The sequence below is a fragment of the Pyxicephalus adspersus genome, chromosome 4 (assembly GCF_032062135.1).
Source record: "Pyxicephalus adspersus chromosome 4, UCB_Pads_2.0, whole genome shotgun sequence".
Taxonomy (NCBI): Eukaryota; Metazoa; Chordata; class Amphibia; order Anura; family Pyxicephalidae; genus Pyxicephalus; species Pyxicephalus adspersus.
In genome coordinates, this window is record NC_092861.1 from 48652797 (window position 1) to 48679264 (window position 26468).

Below are 26468 nucleotides of genomic sequence, written 5' to 3' on the forward strand. Positions count from 1 at the left end.
ATATCTATGATTTTAGTGAATGATATGGAGAAAAAATACCACTAGAGTTGTTACATGTTTGAATTATGTTCCCCCAAAAGATAAGGAATAATATCGGGAGAAATAACTGAACTATTATCTATACAGAGAAGGAACATGTAACATGTAACAGACTGGAGCATACATTGTAAACAATTACTTACAGTAGTTGGTTTATCACCAGTAAAATATGGGCTTTTCTAGATCTGTAAAGTGTAGTATATATACTATCTATGGATTAATAACACAGAAGATTTTCTGTACACTATATCACATAGCATGTGTGCTTTGGCTTGACATACACTTACTGTATAAACGTAACTTAATATACAAACACTTTCACCAAGTCTGGTTTAATATACTTGATGTATTTTAGACTTGTTGCACAAGGTTTTATTGCTGTTGTTTACATGCATACCACAAAGTTTCTTAATCCAAAAGTTCATGAAAATGTTTGCATATAGTACTATGCTTGCAACAGGGGTAAACATTAAAGTGAACTGACCTGTTGACAATAATAGTAAATATTTTAAACCGAAGTACAATGAATAGGCCCTAACAGACTTCTTGACAGTAATGGGAAATATCTAAGGCAGCCAGTTATTATCATTGCATTAGGAACTTGTGACGCCTCCTTTTGTCACAGTAATTCATTGGCTCCCAATGTGTTCTTTTTTTAACGTTCCAATATAATGACTGCATAAATAGACTATGAATTCTGAGTAAGTTAAACTTATTGGATGGATTGCAGTTAAAAAATCACTTTTATGCAATCTTCCTCACAAGTGAATGGGGACACTTCCTCACACAGCTTCCTCACAGGTGAATGGGGACACTTCTAAGAATCGTCAAAATTTAATTACTGCCGCATTTGACCTGCAGTTTACCTCCTTCTCACTTGCATTTGACCTGATGCTTCAAGCAGCATTACCCTAAACCTGAATCCAAAATCCACTTCAAGTGGAACAAATGCCCAAAGTAAGTTTTCTAGCGGGTAGGTGTAGCCCTTGGCTTATTACCCATACTTATTTCTATTGAATATAGTGTTGTAAAAAGCCTGTTTGCTCAGCTTATAAAATGAAATGTACATATATGTGTGATCTTCAGAGAACACCTGTTATCAGATGGCTCAGGGATAATATTCATTAGATAGGAACAGCCTAAAACGAACATACTTCTGCTGTCCTTTCTCCAGCAAACCAGTAGTGCTTTGGCAATCCTTTGTCATATAATAAATGTTTATTTGTGAAAGTAAGAATGTATAAAATCCGATAAAATATTTAGGATATCATATCATAAACAAATGGAAAATAAATACATTAGTTTGACCAAAAAGTATACAACTTGAGAAAAGCTACATATCCTAATCTGTGTACTTATTGCAAGTATTTATTCAAATAACCAACACCAGAGCATCAGCATGTTAGCCTGGCAACTAGTATTTTCAAATAGACTAATCAGCAATGGAAGCCTCCAGGATTTTCTCATGATAGGTTTACTTTAATCTCATGGTGGAACTCAAGATAATAAAATCTCAGAGCTGTCCATTTGTTAAAATGATAGCAGAAAATTAACTACGTCCATCCACAGACCATTTTTGTTAAAAGATTACAAACACCAATAATGTAAAGTAACACACAATAACCAATCAGATATCAATATGCTTAGTTAACTACATTAAGCTTCTCCAAGGTCACATCTGATTGGTTTATGAGTGTCAAAAAATATGTTGATACATACAAGATCCCATATGGTAAATGTATGCCTGTAAGACAATTAATAGTTTTGCTTCTGTATACATGAAATATAAATATTCTTTAACAAACATAGTTTTTCCCATATAATATATTTTTGACTTTGTAAAAAATATTCAGTCAACATCACGAAGGCTCCATTTACACCAGAGAGCAGAGTGTCGCACATTTCACGGGAAGTATACTGTAGTATATTACAGCTGGTTCCCTCTAGTACACCTACCTATGTACATTCTTTATCACTTTGTTTATAATGCATGATGTCCGTGAATTTGTTTCTGTACAATGGAAACTTTGTTGACCTGTACATTTATTTATGGATTTTGTGAATGAAGCTCAACTTATGCTATGAAGGTCTTGCTGTATCTAAAATCATCAACACACATATTATCAATGTTTTACCAAGAAAAATTCAGCTTTACAAAAAAAAGCATTAAAAAAAAGCAATTTCTAATTTACCCTGTAAGCATGTTACAGTCTGTGAAATAATGTGTTGTTTGTACTCCATGTCTGTGCTCCATTTATACAGCTCATTAGTTCAAGCTTCAGTACTTGTTCCCAGATACTCCATCTCTGTAGACTTCTTTCCAGTGTGCCTTTTCTTGCGGAATTCAGCAGATATTTGTTCGAAGGACTTTCCTTTGGTTTCTGGCACTTTGAAGTATGTGAAAATGGTAAAACCCAATAAAAGTACAGCAAATATAATAAACACATAGGGCCCACATGCATCCTAAAAAGGAAAAACAAATATTTAAAAATAATTTTTTTAGCTGTTGATGAATACAGTTATACAAAAAAAAAAAAAAAAGATTTGCCATTGATATACTTTAGGTCAGGTGTGGCCAACACGTCAATCGCGATCTACTGGTCGATCACAAAGGCAAAGCGAGTCGATCGCGGAGCCCTGCCTTACCCCTCCCTGCTGTACGTCTATAGGGATGTTGGGGATGTATTTAGTCAGACAACACCAGGAACTTTGCGTCCAAGGCTCCTGTAACAGTGGGGAGTGGGGAGAGAGGCAGAGAGGGCGGGAGGGCAGTCTGAGGTGAGCAGTGCTGGGCGATAAAGTCAGTTCAGGCTCGGTGTCCGGGTTCAATTACCGAGATACCTTTGTACAGATTAGCAGTTCTTTTTCTTGTGCAGCACGTCATTCTCCTATGACTGTAGCTTTCCTGTCACTATAGTCTTGTAGTGCAATATCTGTGCAATGTTCTGTCATTCAATGTCTCATTAGCTTCAGTCACTTCTGTGTCATACTTGGTGTATATATAAATAAATATATGTTTAGAATTTTTATTGTTGGTCGATGATTTTGACTTGGTAATTTTAAAAGTACCTTAGAAGCCAAAAAGGGGTGGGCACCCCTGCTTTAAGTTGTTTGATCAATAGCCCCAATAATTAATATTTAGATTTGTTTACAAAATCCTGGATGTCAAAATCCATCCTTACAATGCCTACCAAAAACAAGGTATCATACAGAACTCTGATTTATTAAAATAACTTAATCCGAGAAAAATAGAACTACAGAGATCATGGAGAAATAATGGATGATAGCACCTTCAATGTCAAAATCATACTCACCGCAATATACTGCAAGCACATTCCAATAATAAAATTACAGGTCCAGTTGCAAAAGCCAGACACAGCCATAGCTGCAGGTCGGGGACCCTGGCTAAACAGTTCAGCGACAATGAACCAAGGGATGGGACCAGGTCCAACTTCAAAGAAGACCACAAACATGAAAATGGCAACCATACAAAGATAGCTCATCCCAGAAGTAGTAGACTATATAGAAACAAAAAGATTTATAAATATAATTATTTGTAAAATGATATTGTAGGTATTACTTGTTAAAATTAAAGATCATTTATACTCTACAGTACAACTAAAGACTCTTGTATAACAGTCTAAACAAGTACCAAATTCAGGTACATGTCATAAACAAACTTTCTTTACCCTCCTTGATTGAGCCAAATCCTTCTTCGTTGTTCATCCCATACACTCCCCCTCCCAGACACTGCAGATCACAGTGGTAGGGTTTGGTCAACCGTGGTTTGTTGTCAATCCAGAAATCAGTGGTCAAGGCTATGTGTGGTCAGGTGCCGATTGACCAGCTAAAGGCTTGGGAATCAGCAGTGAAAATTTTGATTTCCACATCCTCTGAAACATTGACTTCTTCTGCTGTAGTAGTTCTTGTATTTAGTACAGAAAAATACCCATTGATCTGCTAGAAACACTCTCAGTTTATAAGGCCTGTTATGGGTTGACAACACAGCATTTTTGTGGGATGAGTGGTGTCAGATATACCCATTTAATCATTCTGTAGTCCAAAATAAGAACTTGGAGAGCTCTTTAAAGATTATAGAAAAATGTGCAATGTGCCTGTATTTATGGAAATATGACGTTTTTGCACGTTTTGAACAGATATAACAAAATAGTATATTTAACAGGTCAAAGCAAACAAATAACATTTAATTGTATGCGTTTTACATACATTATAAGACCTTTCACTGGGAGATAATGGAAGGTGCTATTGCTGACCTGGTTCTATATAATATAGCCTGTCTGTTTGGTCTCCTAATTATCTTCCTTTAATACCTTCTGAATTACTGACCCAGAATGAGCATACAGCTCAGGTGTTCAGCTATTTGTCACACAGATATCTGCATGCTTGTTTCAGGGTGTGACTGACACTTTCTATCCTGGCAATTAGCATTCTTTACAATAAGTTCAGTGGTGGCAGCGTCCATCATCTCTCAAAAGGAGGTCTGTTTTAATAACAATGCACTTAATATCTGTAAAGAAAGTACAGGTAGTCCCCGACTTAAGGACATCCGACATACGGACGACTCCTAGATACGAACGGGGCTTTCATGCTCTTCCCTGCTCGATCCTGTGCAGGACCGAGATTTGATGCTGGGAGGGGGCAGTTTGCATGACTTTCAGAAGAAATCTTTTGCTATTCTGCAAACACTTGTAACTCTTTATTGACCAAGACAAACTCTGCAGTTGTTTCTTTTTGCATATCAAAGCACAGCTTGCTTCAGAGGTTAATGAATGTCTAGGCTCCACAATTTTATTTTATTTTTTTGCTTTGTTGGAGTGATTAACTCACAGTGAGGAATTTATACAGTACCTGACACCACGCTGCCTAATAATATGTTGAGACAAACATCTGTCCTAACTGCATTTATTAAAATAATGTACCTATTCTGACTTACATACAAACTCAACTTAGGAACAAACCTACAGTCACTATCTCATATGTAACCCGGGGACTATCTGTATAAGTATTAATCTATACAGAGCCATTGCATAACATTTCTGTGTAGCACTCAGGTGATTTGAATTCACATCAGACTTACCAGTAGAGCCAGAGCAATGGTCATGATGACTGCACATATGCACATGCCTGATAATCCAACAAGATAAAGAGATCTCCTTCCAGCTTTCTCAACCAGAAACAGCTGCAGCATAAAAATAGGGGTTGTCAGTAAATTATAACAAATGATAAAAGCTTTTATAAGGAGAGATGGCCTCTTATAGTAATGTCTATTCCCATTAGTTTAACTTTCCTAATTTGAAACCCATCCCTGATCACATCTGTTATGTGTCATTAGGCTTTGACGTGCTGCTCCCCCTTATGAAAGTTTATTATGATAGGACACTAATATACTGTATATAGGAAATAAACACTCTGAAAACTTTGGATGGTTGATTTTTTTGGCTCACGATAATTTATTTATCATTAATGTTAAACTCAAGTCTGTTAAAAACATAACATATTTTACAGCCCTTTCATGGTAAAATACAATCCTAGTATACAACATAAGTATATGTCCAGGTAACATTTTTTTTTTCATTAGTTTTGTAAAAAAGGGGAAGGATGAGAACCCCTGCCAGATATTACTATTCAGGATTCCATCTCGGTATGAAAAGCTAGAAATTGACAGATTGATTTTAATTTCTGATTGCCATGTTGCAATTATAAAACTTTTACTGGTAAGAGGCGCCTAGGGAATGGGAATGATACCACTACATTTCTGTTGATCAGTGGCTACAATCTAAACCTGTGCGTGCTTATTGCCCCTTTTAGGCTCATTTCATGCCTTTGGTGTAAAACAATGCAATTGGCCAATGCTGCTGTGCATCCGGAAGCAACAAATGGCACAGCAGGTAGCACATTTGTATGTGGCTGCGATTCAGGCCACTGTAGAGTACTTTCAAATGCAACTGCACAGCCAAAAGGGATTTGTAACGTTTTGAAACCACACCACAATTGCCGCAGGCATAAGCACGAGTGGTTGGAACCCCAGTTGAGTTTGCAGTGGAAAGCTGCATTTTGCTCCGGCTCTAATACAGCGTTACAGAAGGGAAAAGTGGCTAATTGTTAAATTAGGTTAATTATATAAAAACAATCAATCACTGATCACTACTGAAAAAAATGATGACCATTTATTTAACGTAGCGTTAAAAAAGTGAAGAAAAATTGGTGATAATGTTGTTTTTTTATTTGTTTAATCTCATGTCCTGTCCTTTTAGAAGGAACTCTACAAAAGCAACACAAACAAAAAAAGTCTTTCTTAGTAGTGTAGGGGAAGGCTACAACTCCTGGCAAATATTTACAGTTTATCACATGACTGCTGTCAATCAATCAGTGTCTCTGCTTCATCACAATCCCAACCTGTATATATGTAACCTGGATTTGTGGTATGTGAAAGAATTCAACATCATGTTACAGATTAAGGCAGTGGGTAAAGTATGTGAAATAAGTGTTAGAGAATTTCACATCTTTTACATACATTTCCATCTGATATGTTTTAATATATTTTACATTTTCTGCAGTGGGTTTTATTGTTGTTTTATTAGGATCATTGCATTAATCTGTTAAAATCAATTTTTATATATTTTTAGAATAAAAGAAGTTGCACGGTTTGCATTGTATCTTGTTCTGTTTCTCAGTTTAACTATTATCTAGTCTATGTGGTAATAAATAACAGAACTCTTACTTTCTTGGCCAATTTTGTAGATGTCAGCAATTGAACGTTGTTTGACCTTGTAAGCTCAGATAAAATAAAATGCTTACAAAATAGAAAGATTCAGCATGCACTGCCCTGCCAGGTAAACTCATAGTCAGCAATGTACCTGGGACTCAGCTCTCTAACCCAGATTAATCAACATGCTGGACAGCTGTGTCCGCCTCAGCGCCACAATATGTCTGAATTAGCAACCATTACCTTGGGTAATATTGCAAAAGTTCTCTGTTGCAAAATAATCAGTAACACGTTAACCTGTTCTCAGCTGTCGTCTGGATGCACTCATTACGTACAGTTCTTCGCAACTTATTTCTATACACAATCTTTTTACAGTTTAGTAAAAAATGTAATGGATTACTAAATGATCAGCATAGTTATGTCATCACAAATTACTTTGTACTAACTCGTCGTGAATGCCAAATATGCTGGGATGATGCAGAAGGATCCTAGGCATATATATTTGTGATGGACATGTATTTGGGGGTAATGCACATGGTAATGTTTCTGTATCTTCCCCAACTATGATGCTGTAATGCTCATGTATACCATGTTTATGCACAGGATTCTTCCTGTAATTGCCCCACTTATGAGGCAGTGGTGGCTAGGTATCGGGATTATAAACAAAGGATCCTTGCTGAATCTGCCCTATGTTTGATGTAGTGGTGGCTATAAATAATGGGATTTTGCTCAAACCATCCTTGCTGAATCTGCCCCACTTATGATACAGTAATGAGTATATATGGTGAGTTTAGGAAGAAGGTTCTGCAGATGCAGTAATGGCCATGTATCTTTAGTAGTGGCCAAGGATCCTTGTTGTATCTGCCATACCTATGATCTAGTGATAGTAAGGTGTTCATGAGGAGAGTTCTTCCTTATATCTGCCTGCCCCATAATGTGGGCAGTGGTGGACATCTTCCCTGGAGTTCTGTTGTGTAGTTGTGTAGTGTAGTTGTGTGCTACATCCCCCATCTCTTAGATTGCAAGCTCTTCTAATCAGGGTCCTCTCCTCCTCCTGTGTCATTGTTTGTATCTGTCTGTCATTTGTGACCACTGATTTAATGTACAGCTCTGCGTAATATGTTGGCACTAAATAAATAATGTTTAATATTATTATTATTATTATTAATAATAATAATAATAATAATAATTATAATAAAAATATTTTTTTTAATATTAATACTACAGTATTCTATGAGAATATAGTTCCAATAATGAATAGATAACAAAAATATACTGGAATTATTTGCCTTGTTTTGTCTTTTATACTTAAAGGCCTCTATACAACGTGTGTTGCCGCACATATGTAATGCTTCATTGATTTACAGCAGCCCATTTATTAAATGGCCTGTTAAAGCACCCCAGCACACTGAAAACTGGATTTAATCCTTTTTCCTACATGTGCATTACACTAATGAGGGCTTTCTGTAGTACTGTGTATTGTGGTAATCTGTGCATGGTGGTAATGCATAGCAAAACAAAAAGGAAAGGAATAAATATATTTGAAAAGTGATCCCTGAAAATGAATTTGAACAAAATTATCAATATTTAGATCCCCCTTTAAGTATGAGGGTTACATCATGTTTATGTGCACACGTACATTATGTTTAACTTTTTACAGTGGTATAGTTACTTAGCATAATAACTTACTGAAGCAATTGTGGCCACTGTGTTTACTGCACCAACTCCAATTGTTGCATATACTGGTTGGCCAATTCCTGCTTTTGTGAAGATGCTTGTAGAATAGTAGAAAATCTGTTGAACAAAATACAAAGTTCAATATTTAGTAAACATTTGAAGGTGTTGAAATAAATCTGTTACTATACCACTTTGCCCTTGTTCCCTTTGTACAAAAGGAAGCTGTTTTTTTATGTTACTGCTGACTAGTTACAACCAGATAAAGTACAGTCATCTATGACTAAATCAAAATCTGCAAATTGTGTCAATTGTACGGTATTACATTCTATGCAGTGTAATAGCAGCGGGATGACTCCAAAAGAAAAAAGATCATAAAAAAACAGAATGCTTTTGATTGTAGGACATACAAGCGATATGACATTGGATTAATGAAATTTAAGTAATAGAATCACAATCCTGTGTAAGTAACACAAATACAGCATTTTGTGTACTATACAAGATTGTCCCAGACAAAAAAGGCCAGTAAATATAACAGTATGAAGCATCTGAAAGAGACCTACACTTAAGTCTCATTTCAAATACAAATTAAACCATATTGCTGTTAGCAGGGCAAGAATGCTCAAATTATCATATAGGGACTTGCATGCCGAAACAAATGTCTTCTATATATATCTACACAGACAGAGCTTGCTACCTACCAGGACATACATTAGTGTCTCACCTGTGGCTAACAGCCCCCATTCACCCCTCTACTAATGCAGATACAATGAACAGTCAGCGAGAATCAGTTCCTGTTATCTCTAAGCCGCTCTGTAACATTGATCAGGAATGTATGCCTACTACATTCTTCATTCACCACAGAGGTGAAAGTGCATTGTTACTTACATAATGAGTGTAAGTAAGATATGATTAGGCAAGCACAAGATTTGGTCTGGGAAAAGTATCTGGGACATCTGTACACATGAGCCAAATTTATGAAATTTCACTGAAAAATTACTAGTACTTTTCATTTTTTTACATATTTTTGCATAATTGTATTCACAGAAGAACTTTTTTATAAAAAACTAAGAAATTATAAATGTACTTGTTGAATAAAGGAAAGGTAGAACACTGTTAGGACTTATACACACATCCCATAGTACTCATGTTTTAATTTATATAGTATATTTATGTTTTGTTTTAATATTGGATTTGTTGCATTTATTGCCATGCCTATTGCCATTTAATGTTTTAATACAATTTAATGATCTCTTAGCACCCCAATCAATAGAATAACTTACCGCATTAATTCCAGAAAACTGCTGAGACATGTGCAGTACCAGGGAAACTAAAAGTGGCTGCCTGTAATTGGCACATTTAAATAGCTGAAGGATGGACACTTTCTTTTCACTGGCTGCTTCTTCCTTCTCCCTCCTCATTTCCTCCATGTCTTTGGATGGGTCATAATCTCCTCTAAGTTTTTTCAAAACTGTTTATGGAACACAAAAATAGGGAAAAGTAGTTAAGCCATTGAGGGTCTATTTTTATTATGTGTCACAAGGTTGTAATGCATTATCTTGTTTCAGGTCCAGCGCTAGCAATTGTAATGGTGATTTTGTATTTTTGATCAATTATTAGTGAATCTAGGATTTAGTAATACTTTACTTTGTATGGAAGGTGTCAAGTTGTTGTCATTTAATTTATTAATCATTTTTTTTTTTTTGTGCCACGTGCCCGGGATTATTAGTTTTCTTTGGTGTCCTTTTGTCATTTTGGTTTAACTTACGTTTCAGCATTAGGGTTACATTTTGACTGGCTGAACCTAAAGGCTGGTATACACGTGCAATAATTGTCATAAGAAAAGGAACAACTAACGACAGATCAACGATTATGCACAATTATTTTAAACAATCATATTGTGTACAATTTTGTACATGCTTTAACGATATGATTGTTCAAATATAATCCACCAATAGTGTACACACATTAGATAAGGTTGTTTGAATGATGCAGGAAGTGACATGTAAAGGAGAAAGTGTACTGCAGAACAATCCATGATCACTACACAACCGTATAAGCAATAGAGAGCGAACGATCGTCTCCCAATCAGATCCGCTGGGACGGTCGTTTGTTTCCAGCGACATTCCTCGTTCATCGGCGTCATTGAGAACGGGTATCCGACGAACGGTAGTTTCCAACGATAATTATTGCACGTGTGTACGTAGCCTTACACTAACGTTGGAGTTTTGCTGTACTGCATATCCATTACATTTTTTACATAGTAATGTACCAGGCATTTTGCCCAAAACGGTTCATATCTATTTTTTGGATGTTTTGGTGCATTGGAAGCACAGTCAGTCTAACACATTACTTTGATCTGATGTATTTTAACATGTAAAAAAATGCTAACACAATGCATTGCACTGGGAGCGTGAACCCAGGCGAAACGTTTCCTATTAGATCTTCTGTTGTGGGTACATGCACATAGGATCAAAATCTAGACTAAATAGTTTGTTTGATAATATATTCATGTTTTTTTCTATACATGGAAACAATAAATTACTGTGGGCCTGTGCATGTGTTTGACATAGTTAGGAGTTTGGGGAAATGTTTTAGAAATCAGATTACCTAATACTAAAACTTATTAGTTGTTTGGCCAGTTTCATCTTCTTTTATTCCAAAATAATGAACAGCCAAAATTAAGGAAATTCTAATTTAGGAATTTGTATTTATATTATTATGGACCACCAGGCTACAGTACTACATTGCCATGTTATCAGTGCTGCTAAGCCTCCAGTTGGACATTAAAAGCTGATATGTTTACATTAAACTTAACATCCCAACACAAAGCCTCGAACAACCATGTTAATAGTTGACACAAAAAAAGTCAAAAAGTATGGTGACCCCAGTTTCAACCTATATTAAACTAACTAGTCTAACCACAAAATGAAAGGCAAGTTTATGTGTACAATCCAATATGTTTTTATAGTAAATGTAATAGTCAATACAATTGCAGAAACTTGTTGGGGCAAATAAACTTTGTTATATGCTATGGGAGCCATGGTAGTACCACAATAGTCCATAGCACCCCATGCACCCATCCTCCTCTTCCAGTCTTTTAATCACCTCTTCCCCAATCAAATCAGATGTTCCAGATGACTCTCTGCAGTCTGGACTGAGTATGTATTCTGCACCAATTACTGTGGAACACTGGATTATGAGCCTAGATATAGTACAGGTGTCCTTTGGATTGGATGAAGATAAAGATCACATTGCTTGGCTGTGTAGCCTGGCTGGCTTGCTGTGTAGCATCTGGCATCCTTGTGAACAGGTAAGCATGAGAGTGGAACAGGTAGGAGTTTGGGGGTAGGGGGGTGCAGTTATATTTCAATTTCAGACACCAGATGAACTCTTGATAAACGTTTATCTGCTATCTGCATTCTTTTGTGCACAAACTATTGTAGGGTTATGAATGAGAATGTAGCTATGACTATTCAATACATGTGTTTAAGTAAGGAATAGGTTTGTTTTTTTAGTATTAACTGCATGTATCTAATCTTTGTTAACTTTTAACCAGAGTTCAGGGATCATGTCTCCAGACAGTGATAAATGTATAGGAATACCTGGAGCCACTAGTTTGTAGCTGGAAAACAACATGATTACAAAGCCTTTAACAGTCCAAAGAATAGACTTTAAGCTTTATTTTTTAAAGAGTACTTTCACATTTTACTACTGGTGTGCTGAAACATGGATACTGCTTATGGTTAGTATTTTTTTCACTTTGTTATATATAAAGTTTACTCAATTCTTTGTACCTTACTGTTTTTAAAATATTCATTGAACTATTAATACTTGTTTTTACTTTACATATTTTTAACAAAACATTCTTGGTATGTTAATTTGAAAACCTGACAGGTAAAGTGTCAATGCTGCTTTTCCTACCAAGAGATTGAGTACAAACAAAAAAAAAAAAAATTATATTTTGTGGGACAGATTAAAACAGTTTTTACAGATTTAAGGACATTTTTAACCCTGATATACTCACCACAAACTGTGCCACTACTAATCAGCCTCATGGATTACAAACTTTGGCTCTAGGTGCTAAATTCGTTCCCTCCCCCTGAACTCCACACCAAACAGCTACAAAGCCACTTTGGTATGTTCTAGTCTGCTGTTAGTATGTATCAATGGCTCTAAATAGTTTTTTTAAGAAAAAAAAAAGATTCAGCAGCTGTACAGCTTTTTTGGTGTTCACATGCTGATCTACGGATAACGTCATCTGTATATACCTCTGCTAAATCCTATATAACATCCTATATAACCTTACTACAGATATTTAACTGCAAAAATAGGAACATGACATCGCCATAATACAAATAAATGTCATTAATTTACTTACTTTTCTTTGCAGCTTCCTCTCTTCCAAGCTTAATAAAAGCATATCTGGGACTTTCTGGGCAAAAGAAGAGTAACACAGTTTGAATGACTGCTGGCACTCCAGAAAGTCCCAAGAGGACAGGCCACAGTTTTTCACTGCCCAAAATAAAATCAAGTCCAACAACCTGAAAAAAATAATAGGGATTTTACATTACAACATGAAAATTATTTTTTCCTGGTTCGGATTTAAAGCTGCAGTCAGACACATTGGTTGCCAGTGTTAGAATCACTAAAAGACTTCCTGGTCGCTTTTCTGGAATAATTTCTTACTACCCTGTTGCTAGTGATTGTGACTTTGCAGTATTTGGGGTCAGCAAGGGAGTACTTCTATAAAGTTTAGTAGATTGTTTCCCTGGCTGGATCAGGTCTACAATTGTGGTAACAGGAGATATTTCTATTTGGTTAAAATACTTTTTATCCAAATTAGGTGTCCCCAGGTTATTATGTCATAGTGAGTATTACACTGTCCTCTACATACATTACATCAGATTGATTAGACAGCTTTATGCAAGGTTCACATTTCAGGTATGTGTAAATCCTAGTTCTGTCCCAACCATGAACACTGCACAATAAACAATGTTGATGTCACTTACATATATAAATGTAAAACAAGCTAATTATGACTGTACATTATACCTTCCACTATCATCAACAGAGTTCAGCAGCATTGAATATAATTTACCAGCTCATAAAGCTTTAAAATGATTTGTAAAAGTGCAAGTAGATAAAAACTCATCCTTCTTCAGACCTTCAACTAAATGCCATGCATTTGCTTATACCTAATTAATCAGGCACTACAGAATTTATAGAGTATTTCATTTCCTTAGCTAATGCACAATTATACTTATTTATATGTTATACAAATATATATTTAGTCAGCTGCTTACAGAAAACAATTAACTAAATAAGATATATTATCGCATTTTATTATCTCTCAGAAACAAATCCTCACATATTGGGCCTGATTTATTAAAGCTCTCCAAGGCTGGAGATGATACACTTTCATCAGTGAAGCTGCGTGATCCAGCAAACCTGGAATGGAATTGGTCAAGAATTCAAAAAATTGCCAGGAAATAGAAAATGACATTGAAGCAATCCATTCCAGGTTCGCTGGATCACCCAGCTTCACTGATGAAAGTGTATGTTCTCCAACCTTGGAGAGTTTTAATAAATCAGGCTCATTATATTGTATATGTCTTATATTACCAAAAACAATAGATCTGAATGAGAAGAAATTCAGCATAAACACTTATATAATGCACACATAGCAGTTGGGGCAATTTTATAGTGTTAAAGTGTTAAAGTATTCCATCTTTTAAAATACAAAAACATTTTATCTAAGGTTTAGTTTCACACACTTCCTATTATTAGGGCTACATACTATTAAACTTGTAAGTATTAACTATATATGTATAGTTCAATCATGCATACCTGACTGATAAGAATTCCTGTGACAATAGCAAGCTGATGCATGGTACCCAGAGCTCCTCTTAGTGCAGTTGGAGCAACTTCCCCAATATAGATAGGTACAAGTCCTGCTGTCAGTCCTAGAATAATACAATGAACACAGGGTCATTTTATTCTTAAGTTTAAAAAAAAATAATCAATAATTATATCAGCTGTCTAAATGCTTCTAGAATAAATGTGTCTTAAAGCTGAAAATCAGGGATGTTACCCATAACTACTAGGCATTTAGAGGTACGAGAGTGAACTTGATTGATTGGTTGTGCTTGAATAATTGACACCCACTGCAAAAAATAATTGCCAGAAATACATTCTGACATTGGTAGTCTGTGAAAAGCTCATGTTATGCTGGTGGCCAGTATAGGACACCAAACAGAAGACCTGGGACATTCCGGATTTCCCTCCATTTGGGGTAATTTGCTCCCACTGCTCTTCTTATGCCATGAAATAGGGCAAGACAAGCAATACCTATTTCTGACATATTTCTTTATCAAGCTTACTATAAAACAACACGTTGTTTATTGCTTTCATTGTTACAATTAAAGAAAGGAAAGGCAAGAATTTTTTAAATTTACATTGAGAACTGTAGTCATGTTATAGAAATTAGCTTTCACAATTACAATAGTCCTAAACTACTTTGTAAACTCCAATACACGAGGGCTATAATGTTATCCATTAGTGTCTGCAAGTAATTTTAAAAACAAAGCTTATCTTCTGCAAGTACCATTTGAAATGGTCAAAAAAATTAAACCTTGTCCTTGTAACTTAAAACTGAAATGGAGTGATGCTGGGAATTGTAGCAGCGGCGCTATTTCAATGCATCGGCAGGCCAGCTGCAATTCATATTTAGCATTCCTTTGGGAACCAAAAAAGAACGTTGCAGGGCAGATTTGGCCCGCGGGCCACAGTTTGACACTGGCTTAACTGATCTAAAATCTATAGGAAGTTTTCAACACCCAGCCATAGGAGGGCAGAACAGAGGAATCATAGGCATTGTAAAACTTCTAAGATACATTGCATCAGTTAACGTATAAAAATGGTTGTAAGACTGTTATACTGTTGTTAGGTTGGGTTAGGTAGTTAGATTCAAAGTAATCTTTTTATATTATAATAAATTTCATTACAATGATTTACTTTAATAAAAAGACAAATCTAGTCACAGACTGCTTAACACTTTCTACAAATCAGCAAATACCTGCTAAAATACCCATAAAAGGTCTACACATGGTCCCACTTACCACAGTAAAGCCCAGTTATAAGTCTACCAGCAATAACCAAAGCATGAGCTTGACCCACTGGAGCCAAACCCATCAGCAGTGCTCCAAGAACTGACAGACTATTCACGGCCATCATAGCTTTAATCCTAAAATTCAGAAGCAGAATGGTAATCAGGGTGCTATTATTTGGATCAGAATTTAACATTTATAACACAGTAATAGTTTATTTCACAAGAAGCATGCCAAATTAATCATGCATTTTCTAAAGACATGACTTAAACTGTTTCAAGTATTTCTCTGTCAGATGCTTGCCTTTCAATTTTTCTATACTTTGTCCCTTTTTCTCATGATACAGCTATAAAAGTTAAAAGAAACAGATCATAGTTCACAGTGCATTGTAAATCCTTGCATAACTAGTACTAACTTGTTATAAGTAGGCAGCATGTAGTATTAGGTAACCCACGCCTTTTGAGAGTTGTCTTGCTTTTGGGTCATAAGGTTCAAAATGGCAACGTTCAATTTCTCATTTGATAATTTTTATTGAAAATGGAGTACAACAGAATAATAATGAATAGGTATATGCAAAACTGTTTTCGCAAAGTAAGCAGAATACTTGCAACAGCAAGAATGTGTCACCATATATTGGCTATTCAGTTCCTTTATCACTTTATAACAACAAATTAAGCAGCATGAAAAAGTGCCGGTTTACATTTCAAATGAACTTCAAATTACACATTTGTCTCTGGTGCAGTCTCAAAGCAGTCTTTAATTTATTGTAATAATGTGGGAGGGGGGTGGGGCATCAAGAAAAAGACTGAAAAAAAGAAGGAAAAATGGGGGGGGGGGGGGGCAGTTCTCCTCAAAAAGGGGCATGATAGGTATCACAAATTTTCAACACAACCTTGGCTGTGAAATCTAGAATTATGTTGAAACTTTCAAAAACAATGGTTCCCAAAGCTTACCTTCCTAGTTTATCTGCAACCCATCCAACAAAGAATGAAGACACTAGCCCCCCTATAGAGAATACTGATACAGAGAGGGACCAATACATAGTAACTGAAGGAGGCACAATCTCTTCTGTCATATTCCCGCTCTTTGCTATAATCTCTAGGTCCATCACTCTTGCATAGTGTTGCTCAATAACCTGTACAAAAAAACAAAGTGTAATTCATAGTTTGATATATAAAAAAAAATCAACATTTAAAAAAATTCTAATAGAAAAGTTATTCTGAAAATCTTAAAAAGTGGTACTGGAAATGTATGGCTAGAAAATAGGAACCCAATTCTATAAGAAATGTGGCATCGATTGTGAATAAAAGATTTTACAGCACTAAATCCCACAGATACTATAGTTTAAAGCATGTCTGAAGCAAAAAACAAGAATATATATTATCATACTAGTAACTTAGAGCTAACAGAGCAGAGCAGAACTAATAGGGTAACGGAGTAAAAAAGAGCAAAAAACACAGTTTTTGTTTATAAAAGCATTGTTTTTTTGTATTTTACATCCCCTTTTTTATAAAATAAGGTTGGTTTACTAAAAAGCGAGACATGTTACAACTAGTAAATTAAATGTTTTTTCTAGTAGTGAGTAGAGTACTTTTACTTCAAACATCCAATCATAAACAAGCAAAAATCCTGTTTTTTTTATTTGCTTTGTGCATAATTAATTATTCAAATACTATATAGGGATTGCATGATATTGGACTACTTTTTGTAATACCAGGCTTTAAATATGGGCCCTGCAATTCGAAATCCCTAGAAATTATTATTTTTTAGTTGATATGAAAAATATGAAAACTTTAATGGATTATATTTTATTTTAAATTGGAGGAATTGGGATTGGCATTTATGATAAAGGTATGAAAGTTTATGATAAAACTCATTGAAGAATCTCTGTAACGCTGGTCACAGAAAACAATTCTGCATGCTGAAAAAAAAATCTGTTGCACAACAATATGGCTTCTATATATGAATGAGTTTAGTTACAATTTTGAAGATGTTGTTATAAAAATGTACTGTGTATTTAGGTTTATCACATTTTCATACCTCTCAACTGCCCAATACACAAGGTTTGCTTTTTCTGTTTACTGATTTATGACGTCCTCCAACCCTTACTTCATTGTATGGCATTCTGCCTTTTAATAACTGTTGGATGTGCTTTAAAGTGTTTGTACACCAAAACAATGAACTTCTCCTAATGCTCCCTTTTAGTTTGTTACATACCATTTAAAGCAATGGGCCTGAAGTTCTCCAAGACTGAAGAAGATAAACTATTATGGGTGAACCTGAGTCTAACAAACGTGGAACGGATAATTTGCTATTAGTTGTTTTCAATCCCGGATCAGATACGATCCAGGTTTTCTTGATCACCCAGGCCCTCCTATCTTTTTACAGTCTTGGGGACCTTTAATCTTTATCTGTTTATTAGTAGCAATAAACACATTTGATAAAACAAAATGATGTACTGTGTGTGCCCTGTAGACAGGGGTTACTGCAGTTTTTTAAAGGCAACTGGGCAGTGATGACACAATGATAATTTCAGTATAGAAAAAGCTCAGGATAGGAAATTAGGATCTGGTGAATAGGTGAGGGAAGAATGTTTTGTATCTGTAACTCTGTCATAACAGTAAAATCAAGATTTTCATCCACAGCACTGATGATAGCCAACAAGCCTGAAACAGCTGTATACAGGTTAGAATAAATTACTTTGACTAAGGTTGGCCAACAGAAGCGAAGAAATCATTTTTATAACGCTAGTCACTGAGCTAAAGCATTAGTTTACTGAAAGGATAGCGGATACTTAGAGTACTCTTCCAGCAGATGTAACATCAGACAACAGAAAGTAAAGTCAAACATGCTAGAGCTAAACACAGGTCTATATGTAAAACTAAAAAGCCTTTTACTGTTTCTTAAATCCAAGAGGATGAAATGAATCTGGACTTTGAAGGAAAACAGAAGCCATCTTTAACATGATTTAGATCCTACACATTTACCAAACTATGTGGAAGAATGTTCACCATTTGTTGCATCTTATTGGTAATAATATTTGGTTAGTAATTTGCACTTTAACATGAAGTGGGGTTTTAGACACAATGAATAACCTGGAACAATCACATCTTTACATTCCATGAACCGTGGGCTACAAACATCTTTAACTTTGCAACATGATTTTACATACATTTTACCAATATTTAGCATTCAAGAATACCATAATAACTAAAAAAAAAAAACCTTTTCACACCAAAACAAAAGAATTTAAGTAATTAATATTTCATGTTACCTTTTGTGGTGCATTAATGACACCAATGCCATATCCAAATTGTAGTGATCCCAAAATGGCTGTGAGAACTGTAAAAATGAGGGTTCCAGTCAAAGTCTGTAGGAACACAATTGGAGACACAATATGTAAACTGGCAGCATAGGGATATTATAGGCATCATAGGTATTATTTACTGCATACAGTTATGAATGTAGTATTGTGACTTGGGTTATTGTTATACTGAAAATTGAATGCATTACCAAATAGGTACCTGCCTCATGGGATTGTATGATTTATTGGAACTTGACTGTACTTCTCAGCAGTGACAGTCTCATTTATTTTGACCAATTCAATTTGCAAGAATTGGAGTCTAAACCCTGCTAAGAACCTTCACTGCTTGTGTGTTGCCTGTATGTATTAGTCCATATAGTGTTTTCCAGCACTTAAAAACTTCCTTGTTTTAAAGTCAAATATTTCCAAATTTACACATCAGTCCAGTGTGGTAGCTGCCATTTATCCACCAAAGTTCTTGTAACTTCATAGAGTTAAATTCTTCTATTCCTAGGCTATATACACACGTCAGGTGATTCTCGGGCCCATACTAACCATAGGACTCAATTTGGACAAGGTCTCTGTGTACAGAGACCTTCCAACGTCGTTCATGGATCTGATGGATCAGAAGACGACCGACAGCAATTCAAGTGAAGCGCAGGGAGCGCAGTGAGTGCCGCCCGCTTGTCCTCCCCCCTCCCTTCTCTATAGAACAGAATGGCGCTGTATGTACATTCATCTTTCAGCCATTTAAAGTGATTTTGAAAGATTGTTTCCATTGTCAAAAATCTAAGTGTGTGTACTTAGCCTAACATTTATCTTTCCGTGGAGAATTCAGACTATGAACCGTTGGCTACAATCATCAACTCCTAATTAAACCACTGTGCAGGGGGTATGTAGAACTGTTTCACTCTTTGTGGGAGCAGCAGCTGGAACTCCCATGGTACAGCATAGTTTGGTATAGTTCTAAAACACTGTCACATTTATGCCTGGCTTTCTGACTACATAATATTATTAATTATTTATCAATTATAATAATTGATTGTTCAAGAAAGGTTGGAGGGCTCTATTTGGTAAATTTTGGTTCTGTAACTTCAAATGTAGGTAGGAATTATAAAACAATCATTCTGTCCAGCACATTTTTTATTAATAGAATTATTTTAAACAAATCTTGTAACAAAATCTACTCCCCTAATATAGTTACAATGTGGTTCTGTCACATCCTATCACCTGGAAGACATTCTTCTGACAATGTACTGTCAACAGTCCAACAAATTTTATATTTTATTTGCAAGCTTGTTTACTTTCACACATCACTAAAGTATTTTTGTTTAGGCAGACAGAATAAACAGAAGTCTTTACTTATCTAGAGAGGCTTATCAGAGGGCAAAATAATTTAACAATCAAAATACTAATTTGAGTCCATGTATATACAATTATTAAAGAAAAATAGTAATATTCTCCCTTATGACCTGTCTACAATCAGCATGGTACCGTGGTTTTGTGATATATAATTCCCTCAACTTTGAAAAAAAAATTGTCCACCTTTTTCTTATAATGCTGAGAGTTTGGTTGTCTTTATCACATATACTTTCTAAGTCTCTGAAAAAAAGCATGTCAATGAAAGCTGTGTACACATGCAATTTTTGTCATTGGCAATGATCTTTTGTTATCATTTTCAGTAACAAAAGATTAACAGATGAATGAACGAGCACTGTACACACAACACCATTCTGTTCTATGGGGAGGGGAGAGGGAAAACCAGTGAGCAGTCCCCAACTCTGCACTTTTCCATTCACTTGTACAGCCGTCGTTTTCAGATCTGTCAGGACGGATCGATGGCAAGAATCATCTGATGTGTATAGGCAAGTCACAAAGTGAAAACTCTGAATCTGTTAGCCAAACTATCTTTTTTAATTGGAAATTTCACTGGAGCTATTTTCCTTGGATTTTCTTTAAATCGTGATCACTTCTGTATGTAATGTATGTCTATCATAGAAGATTTGTATATGATGAATCACTCCATAAGTGAGTGTATTTATTTGTGTATTACCTCTTGCCGCCGTTCAGTGTCAGCTACTACTATATAATAAAGTAACAAAGCTCCCAACTTGCAATTATGCAGTTCAGCAATAGTGCTTATCCATTGTAAATATGTTTGTGAAGTTCTGGCAGATGTACAGATGGGAGGTTACTGTGAAATTTTGTCCTCAAGTAAATGTGCGGTCTGGCTTTCATACTTTTTTTTATTGCTATGATTGCTAAGCTTTATAATTGTTTTTATCTACTATATTTTGATTGTGGTGCTGTATTTATCAGTAGTTATATTAAACCTGAACTAGCACAAATATAAGGAACAATTTCTGTGTCCAGAATTTGTACCCAACGTGATAGGCTGGCATCTAGCATGGGGAAGATCTGTAGAACCAGCCTACACAAATTTTTCCCATGACAGGTTGGCTTTAGGCAAATCATAGAAATCAAAATGGCATCTGAATGCGACACCTGAGATTTTTCAATAGACAGGAATTTTTTGATAACCTAAACATGCAAGTTTATGATTATAGCATAGAGATGAAGTGCAGGAAAACATCCCAGTGCCAAATTCTTTTAGAACATACATCATCTGTTGTCCATTTACTGTTAACCCACCTCTTAGATTGTAAGCTTTTTTGGGCATGGTCTTCTCCTCCTCCTGTGTCATTGTTTGTATCTGTTTGCCAATTTAATGTACAGCTCTGCATAATATGTTGGTGCTATATAAATACAGTTTATTAATAATAGCCCTTGAATCAAACAACAAAGGGTATGTATGGATCTCCACTCCTGCCACAGGGATAGAGAACACAGTCATATGTGCAAAGCCAAACTACGGACAAGTAATTACAATAGAAGAACTTGGGCTATCCAACAATGGCTGATAGGTAATGCCCCTACTTCTCATCTCCATAACATAAGGATGTGTTCTGTAGTTCCACACAGTCAAATTTAGGCAGGACTGACAACACTGCTTGTGATTTCAGTGCAGGAGAAGCAATGTTGATATTTTTGATAGATCTACAAGTATTGTTCTGTACTTGTAGTGATTTTAAAAAGACAAACCATGGGAAAATGTGTGGGCTTTCTGCATATTAGTATTAGGAAAAAAATGCTGTCATTAATTTCTGTGGAGGAGAACTATAGAAAGACTGAACTCTGTATATGTGCAAATAAAATGTTTTTTATTTAAAGGGGTCTGGACTTCCCACATGCCATCAAAAGAATAAAAAAATCATTCGTTAATGTAGGAAATGCTTTAATGTATAGGTAAACATTACCATGTGTGTTTGGTATTTGGTCTGTTATAAAACACAATGTAAATAATGTAGTTACATCTATTTGATAAGGGCAAACAAATCCCTGTTCATGTTGTATTCACAGCTGCCCCATGTACTTCCTGTTTTATCATAAAGTTTCCATTTTGCCATCCTAGTTTTTATCTTAGAATAAAGAGTAATTAGCTTTTTTGTTCTTAAAATCTTAAACTGCATACACACGTGCAATAGTAGTTGTGAAAGATCCTTTCCAACGACTAAGGACTGCACGATGCATGAACGAGTGCTGAACGAGTGCATGAACTTCTTTGTTCTGCTCTATGGAGAGGGGAGGGAATGGAACGATGGAGCGGAACCCCCTCACTTCCATTACGATCGTTAGTCGTCCATCGCCTGTGGATCAGCCAGGACGTTCGTTCGGATGATGGACGACTGGCGCTGTACACACGCCAGATTCTCGCCTGATATCGGCCCTGGACCAATTATCTGGCTAGAACTGTTGGACGTGTATAAGTAGCTTTAGAGTTGGGGTGGTGCACATTGACACTGGGCTCAGCCCTGTTCTCAGCCCATAGCAAACCTTAAGAGCCAAGTCCGATTCTGGCAGATCAGTAGGAAATTATTCTACATTTGCGGGTCTTTAAATGGAAAATATAGGGACAATTGTATGTTTTGCAGATATGTATTGCATATGTTTTTTTATTATTTTGCCTTGACATACACTTAAGAACTTTTACAAGCCATATTTACAAGGTTCTGACTGCACTGTCCCCAGCAGAGACAAATGTTTGTTGATTTTACAGCAAAACACTTCTTACAGAATTGTGCTGACTTCAGTTCAGTCCACGAGCTCAGTGCATGATTAAAAGCATCTTACACACCAACAGGAATGTTTCTAGACTAAGGTGAGTGTTGTCACTTGTTTTGTACATTAGGGTCACCTATGATACAGTAATGTAACCTGACCAAAGAACTAGATCTGACCTGAAGGGACAAACAGGCTGCAAAATCTACAAAACAAAGACAACCTTTTGCACACTTCTAGCACTGCCCTAAGCACTATCTGCTTTTGTTGTAATTTTGTTGCAGATTTTTTTTTTATCAGAGCTGGGTGTGTAATAATGTCTGTGCAAAAAAAAAAATACTTAAAAAAATATAAAATACATAAAATAAAGAAGTTATGAACATATTCTTTATCTTTAAGTTACCATGTATAAGAATTAAATACTGTAGTTATCTCACACTATATGCAAATCCCTCACATTGCTGTGCACCATGTAAGGGTGGGGTAGAGATTGCTTACATTGGGATTGTCTTTACAATCCTGCTATTGTTTTGCTAATTACCCACAAATCACATTAATTAACATTCACAGCAAAGGGGCTGTTTCATGAACTCCTGGGTGAACAAATGATTAAACTGGCCATTATTATCAGTGTTTGAATATGCATACATAATCTGACTGTCTAAATAGCCTTTCTTGACCTTTTTAACATGAGAGAACCCTTGAAGTAACTTTTAGGTCTTAGGGAACCCCTGCTATAATTACTAGATCCCCAACTCACAATACATTAGTAAGATGGTAGTGGGAGGAATGCCTCTTACGTTGTTGTCTATAGTGTATTATGCCCCCTCCTTTAGACAGCCAAAAAGTGTATTGGTATCAGATATGACCTGGGAGGCACAAAATGCTCATTGCATAAGCAACTCCCAGGAGGAACCATGATTGAGAAATACTGGTCTAGATGTTTGGCCGTGTTTTTTCTTTCCTAAGGACATAGGCATTCCTGTATAGGTAACAGAGTAGAGAGAATGGCATGGCTTACAGCTCAATGCTGTGCCCAAGTGATGGCATTTTCAACATGCCTAGTTGCCTATTCTTCCAGAAAATGGTTTGCTATAAGGTCAATAATTGTTTAATGTGCCCAATAGACATTAGACTTTCACCTTATCCAGCTAATATTCACCCAAGCAGGAAAATGTCTAGATTACTTGTGCTGATTGGGTATTTTTTAATTATAGCGTCAAGCGTCAGATAAAATAGTAATTAAAGATAAGAAGTTTATATTGTTGTTGTCTCACTTTAAAGTTTTACAACAAGCAATTTAAGAATGGAGGATTACAATTTAGATATGTATCATATGTTAAAAGGTTATTAAAAACATACTCAGATTGCTGCAGAGTATATACTTTAGGACAACAGCTTGATTGTAGCATATTCTTGAATTATTTTTAAATATTTTAACTTTAACCAGTGCACAAGGAGAAACACTGGATACAAAGCACATCAAAGGAAACCCATTCAGATTTCTGAAGTAAGACCAATAAAACATGAATTCTCCTTGATTGCTGTGAGCTCTGTACTTTAAGATTAGCACTAATCAATATTTAACATTGAACATTCTTCATAAATAGGCAAAGTTCTCATTTCACACACTGCTAAAACCTTTTTGAAATAAGTTTACAAGTATAACATGACATTCAATTTACACTTTTCTTGTGAAGTAAAATCTCTTAAATCTATATATAAATATATAAAGAAATACATTTTGATATATTAATAATATATAATATCTAAGCCTGTATGAATAGGCATTCAATGAAAAGAATGCAATTTCTCCATTGTTCCAAGTTTTTGTTCTAGCTTTAAATTGTTGCATCCAGAAAAGTGCAACATAGTCACTTTAGCACAAACTCTGAAAACAAAAAAATCATTTAGAAAGTAGTAATCTTCTAAACCAAGTTATAAAACACATATACTTATGCACAAAGACCATTCCAAAGGATTTTTTTTACTTGATTCAAAATAAAGATTAACAAAGCACTTGAGAGCACTATGCAGAGCTAAAAGTATATTTCCTTTTCCTTTGGGTAAATTGAGTATACCAAAGAGAGAGAGAGAAAAAGAAAAAAAAAAACACAGTACCTTCTCTTCCCTGTCCATCTTGTCCAGTAAAGCGCAGGAGACTGAGCCTTGACTTGTAAATGATCTATGGTTAAATACAGGTATAGGAAAGAGGCAGGTCAGGGGAGGGAGCTAACAGAAAACTACTGTGACATCACAAACCAAGGGATATCCTTGTTGTTTAGAATTTATTGGTGGCTTAGACAGTCTGTGCACACTTTATTCTAATAATGTGTTCAATAATTTATAACTATTATATGCCAGCACAGCCACCTGTAATAGTTCAGTAAAAGAAGCAACGCCCAGTCACTGGGATCATGACCATAAAATGAGCCTTTTTGTCACTGGGGTCATGACCATAAAATGAGCCTTTTTGCTAATTTTTGTAAATTACAATTATCCTTTGATTTTAACACCTACACCTTTTGTGGTTTTTAGTTTCCTGTTAGGTTGAGGTCCTACAATTACTCATCCTTTAATTTATGTGAGTAGTTATGACTCTCTTCATTAGGCCTAATGTATTAAAGCTCTCCAAGGCTGGAGAGGATACACTTTCACCTGTAAACCTTTAATAATAATAATAATAATAATAATAATAAACCTGGGTGATCCAGAAAACCTGCTGGATAAACCAGGTTAACAGATAAAAGTCTTGGAGAGCTTTAATAAATCAGACCCATTGCTTCCAATTAAATGCAGAGATGCTAGGAAATGTAGTCTGGTATCTATCGTTCTTTATACTTTGAATGTCACATAGCCATATCTGATTTACCTTCCCACTGGTTCAATTCAGAGGTGGGAGGAAATAGCTGTGGCACAGTGTGAAAATACAATTGGCCCATAAAACAGATATTCGGTCTACCACTTTGCTTCATTATAGTATTAAGTTTCCTACACTTAATAAATCATACAACATCCAACCCGAGACACAGCCTGACCCCTATCTTTAATTTATTAGCTCAATATGGCTCTGTATCTGGTTAAAGGATTAATCTTGATAAATCTAAAGCTTTATATTTGACAAAGTTTTTGAGGCCTGTATGGGGTAGAGACTACCCATATATATGGTGTAAAGAGAAAATACAGTACCTAGATGTACAAAATTCTAAAAATCTTCACAAATGATACTCACAGAATATGGAACCGATTTTTAGACCTCTTGGTGAACAACTGCGCAACTGGTCAAAACTGATGCTCTCCTATCCAGAGAGGATTAGTTTGATAAAAATAAAAAAAAATTTTCCTGACCTCCTATATATCCTTTAGTCTTTACCTTTAGTAATTAAAAAGAGGGACCTCAAAACTTTTTATTCTCTGAATTCATATGGGGAGGTAAATATGCTAGACTGAGTCTCTGTGTGTTTTAACAACCGACCAGAAATGGAGGAGTACATTT

At 35.6% G+C, this 26468-nt stretch overlaps 1 protein-coding gene across 1 annotated transcript in view; it reads right to left on the bottom strand.

The window, feature by feature from the left end:
- Nucleotides 1–25159, bottom strand: part of SLC2A2 (solute carrier family 2 member 2) — a gene marked incomplete in the record, with an annotated part of 26491 nt that extends 1332 nt beyond the window's left edge. The window contains 11 exon segments of the mRNA XM_072408100.1: nt 1–2502; nt 3354–3557; nt 5138–5239; nt 8456–8560; nt 9724–9911; nt 12822–12984; nt 14291–14406; nt 15562–15686; nt 16503–16684; nt 18824–18919; nt 25094–25159. Coding sequence (XP_072264201.1) covers nt 2311–2502; nt 3354–3557; nt 5138–5239; nt 8456–8560; nt 9724–9911; nt 12822–12984; nt 14291–14406; nt 15562–15686; nt 16503–16684; nt 18824–18919; nt 25094–25111 — 1491 coding nt within the window.
- Nucleotides 25160–26468: the final 1309 nt, after the last annotated feature.